The sequence below is a fragment of the Heterodontus francisci genome, chromosome 33, assembly GCF_036365525.1.
Source record: "Heterodontus francisci isolate sHetFra1 chromosome 33, sHetFra1.hap1, whole genome shotgun sequence".
Taxonomy (NCBI): domain Eukaryota; kingdom Metazoa; phylum Chordata; class Chondrichthyes; order Heterodontiformes; family Heterodontidae; genus Heterodontus; species Heterodontus francisci.
In genome coordinates, this window is record NC_090403.1 from 23618653 (window position 1) to 23631135 (window position 12483).

The window sequence follows — 12483 nt, forward strand, 5'->3', positions numbered from 1 at the left end:
GTTCAGAGCAATTAAAATGTTGCCAAGCCTGCCTCTAGATAGTTACAATATGAGGATAGTTGAAATCAGATTAAATGCACATAATTTAAGCTTAGAATTCATCATAGGAAACCTATAAATGGTGCTAAATCTTTATATAAGACTGAAGTTAAAACAAATAAAAATCTACTACTTCCAGTTAGCAATCCCACTGCAATGCTAAAACCTCCATTTTGCAGGCTGCAGTTACACATTCCTACCCCCACACCAACAAAAATACACAAATCTTAAAGTTCACTCAAAATGCACAATTATTGAATAACTTGCCAATTATTTCAGGTTCTATTATTTTCCCCATTGAAGATCAGCCTAACAAAGTAATCTTCCATAGAGTAGGTTTTTTTTGCAGGTTTCTGAATACAATAGAACTATCAATTCAACTGCAGCAGGAGTAACTAATGTTAGTATCAATAATTTGTTTAGGCATAGTTAACAGTAACACTGATACAGCAAAAGTTATTGATTAAACTAGGCAAATTAATCAATCATACCGAATTAGCATATGGCACATCAATGCAATACTGATTGCATTAAAAAAAACTGTCGTTTTTGATTACAAGCAGCTGCACATTGAACAGATAGAGTCTCAATTCAACCCTTCATGTCACCCTCTCCAACTGCTTACCCTCAAGCAATTTACAGTCCATTCCATACCATTTTAGTTTTTAAAAAGTTTGAAAACTTAAAAGCAGCATCTGTAAAAGTGACCATGAAGCAGCTGGATCATAAAAGTCCAACTACTTTAACAAGAGTGGCTAGAATGTGGAATTTTAGGAAGTAGTTAGAGATGAATATAGATGCATTTAAAGGGATGTTTCACAAGTATATGAGTGAGAAAGTTAAAAATACGCTAATAGCAGGAGATGAAGTAGAGTGGGAGGAAACGCGTGTGAAAACAAACACTGGAACAGACCAGTTTTTATTCATTCCTGGGATGTGGACTTCACTGGCTAGGCCACAATTTATTGCCCATCCCAGATTGCCCTTGAGAAGGTGGTGGTGAGCTGCCTTCTTGAACCGTTGCAGTCCATGTGGGGTAGGTACATTCAAGGCGATGTTATGGAGGGAGTTCCAGGATTTTGACCCAGCGACAGTGAAGGAACAGCGTTATAGTTCCAAGTCAGGATGGTGTGTGGCTGATTTCTGGGCTATAAATTTGAATGTAATGTGAGCAATGTTAGTGAGGGCCAATTGTTTCCCATCCCTAGTTTCCCTGAGAAGGTCGAGACTTACTTATTAGCTCACTTCAGACAGAACTGAGTGCATGCAAACTCAAATCACATGCAAGAGAGAAAGATGTACTTCAGGGAAGGGAAACACCTACCCCAACAACTTTCATGGTCATTCTTCTCCTGCTAATCTACAATTACCAGATTCACTGAATTCAAATTGAATTTTTCCAAGAATTTACCCCGTGACCTCCAGGTTGCTATTCCAGTAGCATCACCATTGTATTACCGTACCTCAGCTGTTTGACATCATCTGTGAATGTGATGTGTGCATTGAGCTTCTAGATCGAAGTTGACAGGGTATATTAAAAGTAAAGGTTCCAAAACCAAGCCCAGGGAACCCCACTCAGCACTTATCCTACCCTCAAAACTACTGTTAACAAGCACCTGCAGCTTACTCTCATTTTGTGACTGCTCTCAGGTTTCTAGAAGCTAACCCTTTTATGCTTAATTGTTGCCCATCCTGTGGAACTTTTATCAAATGCTTCTCAGACCCACAAATATTCAGCTTATTCTGAAAACACCTTGGGACCCAATTTCACGTTTTACATTTAATTATAAACTGCTCTCCATTCACAAACTATCGTAGCAAGTTCCATTATCATTTCATCTGCAGACCCACAAAGAATTCAAGGAAGTCTACGGCACCCAACTACCTATCATTTGTTTGTGCTCGCAGGTTTAAACATTTGTGCAATAAAAGCAAAATACTGCAGATGCTGGAAATCTGAAATAAAACAGAAAGTGCTGGAAATATTCAACAAGTCTGGCAGCATCTGAGGAGAGATAAACATTTGTGGGCAGTTTTCTAACTAAAATGGTTTTAATGAATGGTTGCTGTCCAGGTTTACCAGGTGCAATAAAATTTATACCAAATTTTATGTAATCTGTTAAACCCCTCGACAATGGAATAAATTACCAACCACGAATTTTAAGATGACACCACATTGCAGTCCAGACCTTGTGTCCACCAGGATATTCAGCACAAAAAAAAAAGGCGCCCGTAAGACATACACCTACCTATTAACAAGTAAAATACAAAATGAGTTCATCTCTTCCTGCAGAAAGGAAGTCAAACCACAGTCTTCAGATGAAACAGGGTTGAAGGGCACAGGAGAATTGGACTGGGGCATAAAGATGAAATTCAGCCCAGATTTTAAAGTCAGGCATTCGGCCCTTACTTTTACTTTTCCATTATAAATTCATAAGGCAACATTTATAATGGAAATTGCCCATGCCAACTTGGTACATTGTAATCACACCCTGCTGCCAGTATTGCCAACACAGCACCACCATTGGTGAGAGGGGTATGGGTACATAGAAATTAGCTGTGCAAACATGTCTCAATTAAAAAAAATTGAAAATGGAAAGGTTGACAGGAATTTCACATAGGAGCATGATTTAGTCTATTTTCTACTAAATCGACAGATTTCCCACCAGCACCCCCCCCCCCCCCCCCCCCACGGACTTCCTGTGAAATTACATCCACACACACTGCAACAGACTGCTTACGTCCCACTCAAATTCTTCAGTGACTTCCAAGCTTTACCTTGCTCGTTTTCCTTTTCCATATCTGTGCAGTTTATTTTCTTTTTCTCTCCCTCTGTGCAACACTCCTCACCTGACTCCTCCATGTCCAACACAGTCTTTCTCAGTAGTTTTTTCAGCTTTTTTCTTTGAAAGTTAGACAAACTCAGTTTTTATCTTCCTTTTATACATCTTGCACTCTTCTTTGGAGATCTGGAGGCAGGCTTGTATTCCATGCCTGGTAGTTGCAGAAAGATACCTCCCTTTCACTTGAATTCTTTTTCACAACTCCCATCTACTTTCAGTTTTACTTCGTATCTGCTCCTCTCCCTTTCCTTATCCTGGAACATTTTGTTGCATCTCAACTGTATACCTGTTCAAAGTCCACCAAAACGGATACAATAAATACATCACCACATGGGAAAAAATATCCAATGGCCTCTACACTCCCTCTCCCTCCACAAACCCTCTACTGCCTTTGGAATTATTTTTCAATTCATTACCTAGGTGTGGGTGGTGAACTTCCTTCTTGACCTGCTACATTCCATGTAGATACTCCTACAGTGCTCCCAAAGGTAGGGAGTCCCAAGCTTTCAACCCAGTGACAATCAAGGTACAGCAATATAGTTTCACATCAAGATGGTGTGACTAGGAAGGGAACTTGCAGGTGGTGGTGCTCCTGTGCATCTGCTGCCCTTATCCATCTAGGCAGTAGAGATTGCTGATTTGAAAGGTACTACTGAAAAAGCCTTGGTGAGTTGCTGCAGTGCAACTTGTAGACAGTACACACTGCAGTCAGGGTGCATTCCATCATAATATTGACTTGCGCCTTGTAGGTGGTGAGTCAGTCACTGCGGAAGATCCAGCCCTGACCTGCTCTTGTAGCCACAGTATTTGCGGCTCATCCCATATCTTGAGCCATATCAACATTTGCATCAGGGTCACCCTGGGCCTGTCCTTGCCCAGAGAACTAACTAAGACGGCCTCATTATCAAATCAGTAAGCATTTTCCCATCTCCTCCAATCCCAATTCATTCACACACCCACCCTTCTCTGCCTTGGTCCTTCTTCTTCAGTGACTTTTCCTTCAACTACCTATTCTTCAACCTCCAGAAATATGGGATGTACTGCTGCTATACAAACCATATGAAATGAATGGATGATTAAACGCATGCTCAATTTTTTTTTTTTTTGAGTAGCACTTGGTCATTGCTAAACCAAAATCAATATTGACACTTGATTCTGGGATATATGATTGGTTGAAGGGGAAGTGGTCTACAATTCTGTAATCTAATTAGTTCAAGGAACTCAACACTATAGCACAATAATCACAAACTTACTGTTATAAGTGACCATTCACAAGACAAGAGCCTCACTGTGGATTCAAATTGTTTAACTGCAAGATTAAGGCTCAGCCAAAGTGCTCTCCATTTTGACTCTGGGCCAGAGTTAGCATTTGAAGCAATCCCTTACATCTTGATATGTTGCTTTTAAAACAAATAATCAGGAATTTAAACTAGCAATTGAATGGTTTATTTCAGCAAAGGATATTCTTGAGAAAAGGCTAAATCTCAAATGCCACAATTCAGGGAAGAAGAAAGGCTATTTCAACCACTAAAGATCATCTCTCCCATGACAGCAATCAATTGTATTTTTGATGACTAATTTTTTTGCTACTTAATGGATATATTTCTTCACATATTGAAACTGAGGCTCAAGATAGAAACTAATTCTCATCCAGTTAGAACATACACAATGTATGGTTTAGAATTCAGGCCCTTCTTTTCACAGCTATTACACTTTAGTACTCATTTGCATTTGTTGGCCAGAAAACTTACAGGACATCAAGGCCAATTTTGAAGGTGTGGATTGTACAGAACAAAGACCAAAATAAAACCTCTGGCAACTGTATGATTTCTATTCAGAGAATATGGCCACTCTTGAGAAAATTAGATTTGATTAGGATACCGCGTTACCAGGTGTCAATGTTCAGGTAGAGAAAGAATATGCACATCGCATGATGGGACAAATCATGGATGCAGCACCTCTGCCTATTTTTACAAATAAAATGGAAGCATTACCCACATACAGCATCCAGCAGTCAGGCTAATCCTCAGTATAAACCCCAAAGAGGGTATTAATTCTTGTACAGTGCTGATAAACAAATCTAATTTCACTTAAAAAAGATAGTAGCCTCAGGTACAGGTCAAATTTAAAGCCATAGTAATTGCATATGTATTGATGCATTTTGTTGTTCATTCCTCGATCGATTTTAACTTCCTTCCTTAGTAAAGTGTGCTTGCTTAAGACAAACTATCAAAGTGGTGAGATTTACACAAACTTGATTCTATTACATCTGCAAAACAAAAACTGCACTGTATCATTACAACCACAACTCACTATAACTGGAAAGCCATTAAAACAACAGACAGACTGGTTTTATACAGCAAAAGAAAGCACTATATCTCACATTTGATACCACCGTCAGGGAAGTGATGCAGAACAGATTTGTTAAATTGGAAACCATAATAAACTATTATTAAAAGTGAAGCAAACTATTAGGGCACAATTTTACTCAAAACAGAAAATGCTATAAATATACAGCAGGTGCATTAGTCCAGTGAAAAGTGGAAGGAAGTTAATATTTTAAAAATTCATTTTCAGCATGTGGGCAATCACTAGCGAGGTCACCATCCTTATCTGTTCTGAGGTGGTGGCCATACTAATTTAGAGGGCAGCTAATAGGTAACTACATTTGGTCAGAAACCAGAGTCACATTTGGTCAGACCAGGTAAGGACAGTAGATTTCCTTCCCTAAAGGAAGGAAGTGAACTAGTTGGATTTTTACCAACATCCAACAGCTTTATGGTCACTTTCACTTGTTGGCTAAACGGCTGGAGTATGATGCAGCAAGATGCCAACAGCACGGTTCAATCGCTATACCAGATGTGGTAGTTCATGGAGGCCTGCCTCCTTGCCTTGCCCCACGCTTGAGCAGTGGTGACCCTCAAGCTAAACATTACCAATTATCTCTCTCTAATGGAGAGATGCCCAAGGTCCTTTAGGACTACAACTCAAACTTATACCAGCTTTTTTTTTTTTAAAAACAGTAGCAAATTTCTCTAATTAGCATAAGATTCCCACAATGGATCTGCCCTCCAGCCATTCACCTTCCTAACTCCTCCTTGTTGCAGGTGCTCATGGATTGGCTGTGTATTTCTAGCATCTTCCTTCCATCTCTTCCCTGAATTCCATATACTGGCAATTCAGTGATTCGAAAACACGTATGCATGAAAATGCGAGCCGCTCAAGAATAGATCTGTTTAATAGCAGTTTGAATGAAAAAGGTGAGTGGGAGGCAGAAGTATTGCAGAGGGGCATGAAATGGTTTCTCAGTATGAGAATTCATGTCCAAAGTAGCAATAAGCAAGAATCCAGTCCCCATTCAAATACATAAGTACATCAGCAATAGGTCAAAATGCACCAATTTCTGTGGCACAAAAACCCAATCAGCTGCAGCTAATACATTATCCCTCCCAATAGATCAACTGAATCTCGTCAATGGGAAGAATCTCATTTATTTCAATAAGGTGACCAGCATCATCTATTCCACACACACAAAAACATCACCAGCAAAAATTATTTAGCTCATCATTGAAAGCACCTAAATACCATTTGGAATTTAACTCTGCCCAACTTAATCAGAGCTTTTCAAAGTCATTTTCATGAAAATTAATTTCAAATATAACTTGGATCTCACTCCACAATTAAGCACATTAACAGCAATCCCGAACCCTCAAATGCACCTTTTTGACTATTAGGAAGCCTTGGGGGTAACATTAAATAAATGCAATGCAACTTAAAACACTTAATTTAATCTTGCAGTTTATGTGGTTTATTCCAACATCCCACTTTTGAATGGCAACAAGCATTCTGCAGCAATGTATGTGGGTGACTGGAATAAGAAGGAGCTGATGGGCAGAGGCAGCAATGTCAAGGAAGAGGGGGGGGGGGTAGAAATAAACCAGTAGTTATGGTCAGTACCTATACCCTCGCCCACCCCACCCTCCCCTCATCCCACCTTATCCCTACTCCCTCCCCTCACCCCAACATCCTCGCTCCCCACCCCGGGCCGGTGCCTGAACTGACAGCCGCTCCCGCCTCCCCTCTCGTCAGCGCCGGACTCACCCGGCTTGCCATCTTAGCTGTCGAATGAGTTAAGCTTCACGGTTCCTCAGATTTACTTCACTCCCTCCCCTCAGCTGGCTCTTACTCCCCTCAGTCCGAACAGGCCGCTATATAACATCCGCCCGCGCGTCACTACGCAGCACCGTGACGTCATCGCGCTGGACGCCGCCCCGGTTTACGTGGGCCTTATGTGGCAAAATAATCAGAATTTACCATTCACCATTCATTTATTCATTAATTATCATCTGTTCTCGTTTATGCATTTTCCGTCTCAAAGCTGTACTGTAATTTGTCACCAGGATTTGTGGATGGAAACATCTGATTGACAGGCTGCAGTTGCTGCAGTGAATCTTGGAGCACAAGCTGTTATGTATACACATTCAGTTCATTGCTCACATTTCAGCTGAAAAAGTCGATAATTGCAACATTTTCTGTTGCAGTTTATTTCGCGTTCCGTTGCTGACTAAAATTCATAAATACTAGTTTATGGGGAGAATTAATAGAGTTGTTTAATATTATGAGGGGTTTTGATCGAATAAATACGGTTTCCAGTTGCTGAAGGATAGATAATCAGAGAATCACAAAATTGTTAACAGTGCAGAAGGAGGCCATTCGGCCCATCATGTCTATATTGGCTTTCCAAAAGAGCAATTTACTCAGTTCCATTCCCCCACCTTCTCCCTGTAACCCTGCACAGTCTTCCTCTTCATAGAACAGTTGAATTCCTTTTTGAATGCTTCAATTGAACCTGCCTCCACCACACTCTCAGGCAGCACCTTAACCACTCACTGCATGAAAAAATTTTTCCTCATGTCAATTTTGCTTCTCTTACCAAATACTTTAAGTCTCTCGTTCTCGATCCTTTCACCAGTGAGAACAGTTTCTCCCTATCTGCTCTGTCCAGACCCCTCATGATTTTGAATACCTCTATGAAATTACCTCTCAGCCTTCCCTTCTCCAAGGAAAACAGCCCCAACTTCACCAATCTGCCTTCATAACTGAAATTCCTCATCCCGAGAATCATTCTCGTGAATCTTTTCTGTACTCTCTCCAATGCCCTCACATCTTTCCTAAAGTGCAGCGTCCAGAACTGGATGCAATACTCCAGCTGAGGCCGAACTAGTGTCTTATACAAGTTCAACATAACTTCCTTGCTCTTGTGCTCTATGCCCCTATTAATAAAGCCCAGGATACAATATGCTTTATTAACCACTCTCAACCTGCTCAGCCACCTTCAATGACTTATGCACATATACACCCAGGTCCCTCCGCTCCTGCACCCACTTTAGCATTATACCCTTTATTCTATATTGTCTCTCCATGTTCTTCCTACCACAATGATCACATCACATTTCTCTGCATTAAACTTCATCTGCCACCTGTCTGGCCATTCCACCAACTTGTCTATGTCCTTTTGGAGTTCTGCACTCTCCTCTTCACAGTTCACAATGCTTCCAAGTTTTGTATCATCTGCAAACTTTGAAATTGTGCCCTGTACACCAATACCTAGGTCATTAATATACATCAGGAAAAGCAAGGATCCCAACACTGACCCCTGGGGAACTCCACTACAAACATTTCTCCAGCCCAAAAAACATCCATTAACCGCTACTTTTGTTTCTTGTTACTCAGCCAATTCCATATCCATGTTGCTCACAAGTCTGTTGTGTGGCATTGTATGAAACCCCTTTTGAAAGTCCATGTACACCACATCAACAGCATTGCCCTCATCAGCCCTCTCCGTTACCTCCTCAAAAAAACTCCAGCAAGTTAGTTAAACATGATTTTCCTTTAAGAAATCCATGCTGGCTTTCCTTAATTAACTCGAATTTGTCCATGTGACTATCAATTTTGTCCCGAATTATTTTTTCCAGAATTTTCCCACCACCGAAGTTAAACTGACTGGCCTGTAATTGCTGGGCTTATCTTTACACCCTTTTTTGAACAAGGAAGTAATGTTTGCAATTCTCCAGTCCTCTGGCACAACCCCGAGTCTAAGGAAGACTGAAAAATTATGGCCAGTGCCTCTGTGATTTCCACCCTCACTTCCCTCAGTATCCTTGGATTCATCTCATCTCGTTCTGGTGCTTTATCCACTTTAAGTACAGAAAGCCTATCTAACACTTCCTCTTTATCAATTTTAAACCCTTCTAATGTCTGAATTACTTCCTCTTTCACTATTGCCTGAGTTGCATCTTCTTCCTTGGTAAAGACAGATGCAAAGTATTCATTTAATACCTCAGCTATGCCCTCTGCCTCCATGTGTAAATCCCCTTTCTGGTCCCCAATAGGCCCCATTCCTCCTTTCACCACCCTTTTACTATTTATATGTCTATTGAAAACTTTGGGATTTCCTTTAATGCTAGTTGCCAGTCTCTTTTCATGCTCTCTCTTTGCTTCTCATTTGCTTTTTCACTTCCCATCTGGACCTTCTATATTCAGCCTGGTTCTCAATAGTATTTTCTACCTGGCATCTGTCATAAGCACACTTTTTCTTCTTTATCTTAATCTCTACCTCTTTTGTCATCCAGGGAGCTCTGGATTTGTTTGCCCTACCTTTCCCCTTTAAGGGAATATACCTTGACTGTGCCCGAACTATCTCTTTTTTTGAAGGTAGCTTATTTTTCAGCTACTGGTTTTCCTGCAAACTTTTGACTCCAATTTATTCGCCCGAGCTCCATTCTTACCCCATTGAAGCTGACTTTTCCTCAGTTAGTTATTCTTACTCTGGATTGTTCTTTGTCCTTTTCCATAGTCAGCCTAAACCTTATTATACAATGATCACTGTTCCCTAAATGCTCTCCTACTGATACTTGATCCACTTGGCCCACCTCATTCCCAGGAACCAAGTCGAGCAGGGATTCCTTTCTCATTGGACTAGCAACATACTACTGTAGAAAATTTTCTTGAATACACTCTTGGAACTCTTGCCCCTCATTGCCCTTTACATTACTACTATCCCTGTCTATGTTTGGATAATTAAAGTCCCCCATTATAGCTTCCCTATAATTTTTCCACACCTCTGTAATTTCCTTGCAAAGTTCTTCCTCCACGTCCTTCCCACTAGCTGGTAGCCTATAGACAGCACTGAGCAATGTAACTGCATCATTTTTGTCCTTAGCTCTAGGCAAATTGATTCTGTCCTTGAGGTTTAAAAGAACCAGAAATGATATGAAGTTTTTTTAATATATAGCAAGTTGTTGCAATCTGGAAAGGCAATGGAAGCAGATTCAATAGTAACTTTCAAAAGAAAATTGGATAAATACTTTTAAGGAAAAACAGGAAAGAGCAGGGAAATGGAGACATTTGGATGGCTGTATTGGAGCCAGCATAGGCATGATGGAACAAATGGCCTTGTTTACTGTATCATTCTATGACTTTATGATGAACAGTCATCCCAAACAACATTGTTAGCTCAGAATTTTTATTTAATCACAGTTATTGTTTGAAAATGTTTTGCCTGATTTGTTACAGTGAACTCTGAGTATTGCAGCTCCACAAGAGCAAGTTGAAAACTACAGTGTTAATAATGCAATTTGTTGCATGATTGCCTTTAAAAGTGATGTCCCTTGAAGATCTTAGTATGCTAATGAGCTAAGTACCAGGATGCAGTCATGTGACTCCAAGCCAGAGTCACTCTGCAACTGTAACACCTAGAGGAAGGTCCTGTAAATGGTTTGCTCTGTACTGTATTTAATAGTTTAGCTGGTAAATAACCTATTTGAGATCTTCAGCATAACTGGACTCCATGCATCTCATTTATGTTGCATCAGACAACATAAAGAACTCATTACATGATGGCAGCTGTAGTGAGAAGACAAAGCCTAAGTTTGAAGACCACGGGTAAAACAGCTGTGAAAGCAACCCTTGCAACTGCTAAAAGAGAGAAAGTTCAACAGAAATACTGGACAATCAGTGGGAAAAAGAACAGACTTACCTCCAGCTGTAGAAGACAGAGCTCAGAACCAACAGGCTGCAAATTAATTCCTGTGACCAGGTGAGTCATTGTGCCAATGGTTGAGGAATCCTAGTTTTTAAAAAGACCAAGCTTTGAAGTGCTTAAGCAATCGATTTTTTTTTTCAAATACTCCGTAGGAGAAAAAATGGGGAAAACCCGATTCCTCTCCCAGGCTGGTCAAGATCGGTGCCATTACATGAGGCGTCCGATCACAAAAAAGTACAGGAAAACCTCCATCACTGCAGAGTCATCATTTACACAGTTAAAGTTTAAAAAAACCATCAAGCCACTCGAGTGTGAAGAACATAAACAAACTCTGGCAAAAAAGCAATTGAACTGCCTATTGAACAGCTGTGTAAATATAAAAGCTAGAGTGCTGAAAGCAAGATAAACAGAGAACAGTGCAAAAGAAAGCAACTGAACTGACTATTAAACAGCTGTGTAAACAGGCAGGCTTAACAGCTGACAGCAAAAGAAACACAAAACACTGTCAAACACCTGTGCCTCTCCATCCAGGCAGCTAGCCTAGATGCTAGCCTAGGGCGGCACAGTGGCGCAGTGGTTAGCACCGCAGACTCACAGCTCCAGTAACCCAGGTTCGGTTCTGGGTATTGCCCCTGCAGAGTTTGCAAGTTCTCCCTATGACTGCATGGGTTTCTACTGGGTGCTCCGATTTCTTCCCACAGCCAAAGACTTGCAGGTTGATAGGTAAATTGCCCCTAATGTAGGTAAGTGGTGGGGATGTGGTAGGGAATATGGGATTAATGTGGGATTAGTATAGGGCAGCCATAAAGGTGGGGCTAAAGTGTGGCGAGTCGAAGAGACTTAGCAGTTGGTAGGAAAAAAGACAGAGGCGCAAGGGGAGAGCCAACTGTGTAACAGCCCCGACAAACAAATTTTTCTGCAGCACCTGTGGAAGAGCCTGTCACTCGAGAATTGGCCTTTATAGCCACTCTAGGCGCTGCTCCAGACACCACTGACCACCTCCAGGCGCTTACCCATTGTCTCTCGAGATAAGGAGGCCAAAGAAGTATAAATGTGTGGTTGTTGGTTGGCACAGACTCAGTGGGCCGAAGGGCCTGTTTCGGTACTGTATCTCTCTATAACAGAGAATTTCTTAAAGGGGATACAGTGCAGAGTTGAATAGAACAAAGTTAAATAAAGAGCAGAAATCAAAAGAATAGCAAAAAGTTGGATACCAAATTCCCCAGCATGAACTGGAAGGCCATTGATATCATAGCTGAGTTCAAACTTTTCAAACAGAGAATGTAGTTCTGCTTCACAGACCAAGTGATTGTAGAAGCAGAGAAGCAAACTCTAAAAATACTGATAGCAGTTGGAAATGAGGGATTACACAGAATCAACACCTCTGGCTTATCTGAAGAGGACCAGAAAGATCCTGCAAAGATATGGAAAGTGCTAGTCGATCAACTCCTGTTACAAGTGAATTTTAGAATTCACCACCTGGAATTGATGTCCTACAGGAATCAATCAATCAGTTCGTCAGTAGATGCCGTAGTAAGGGCAAAGAATGTGATTTCT

The 12483-nt window shown here is 40.9% G+C and overlaps 1 protein-coding gene across 2 annotated transcripts in view; it reads right to left on the reverse strand.

Moving 5' to 3' along the window:
* The window catches only part of LOC137348053 (vesicle-fusing ATPase), a 315973-nt gene extending 308877 nt beyond the window's left edge, over positions 1–7096 (reverse strand). For both annotated transcript variants that reach the window (XM_068013170.1, XM_068013171.1), the window contains exon 1: positions 6984–7096. In XM_068013170.1, the coding sequence (XP_067869271.1) occupies positions 6984–6995 (12 nt within the window). In that variant the 5' untranslated portion in view covers positions 6996–7096. The remainder of the gene's footprint in view (positions 1–6983) is intronic.
* Positions 7097–12483: the final 5387 nt, after the last annotated feature.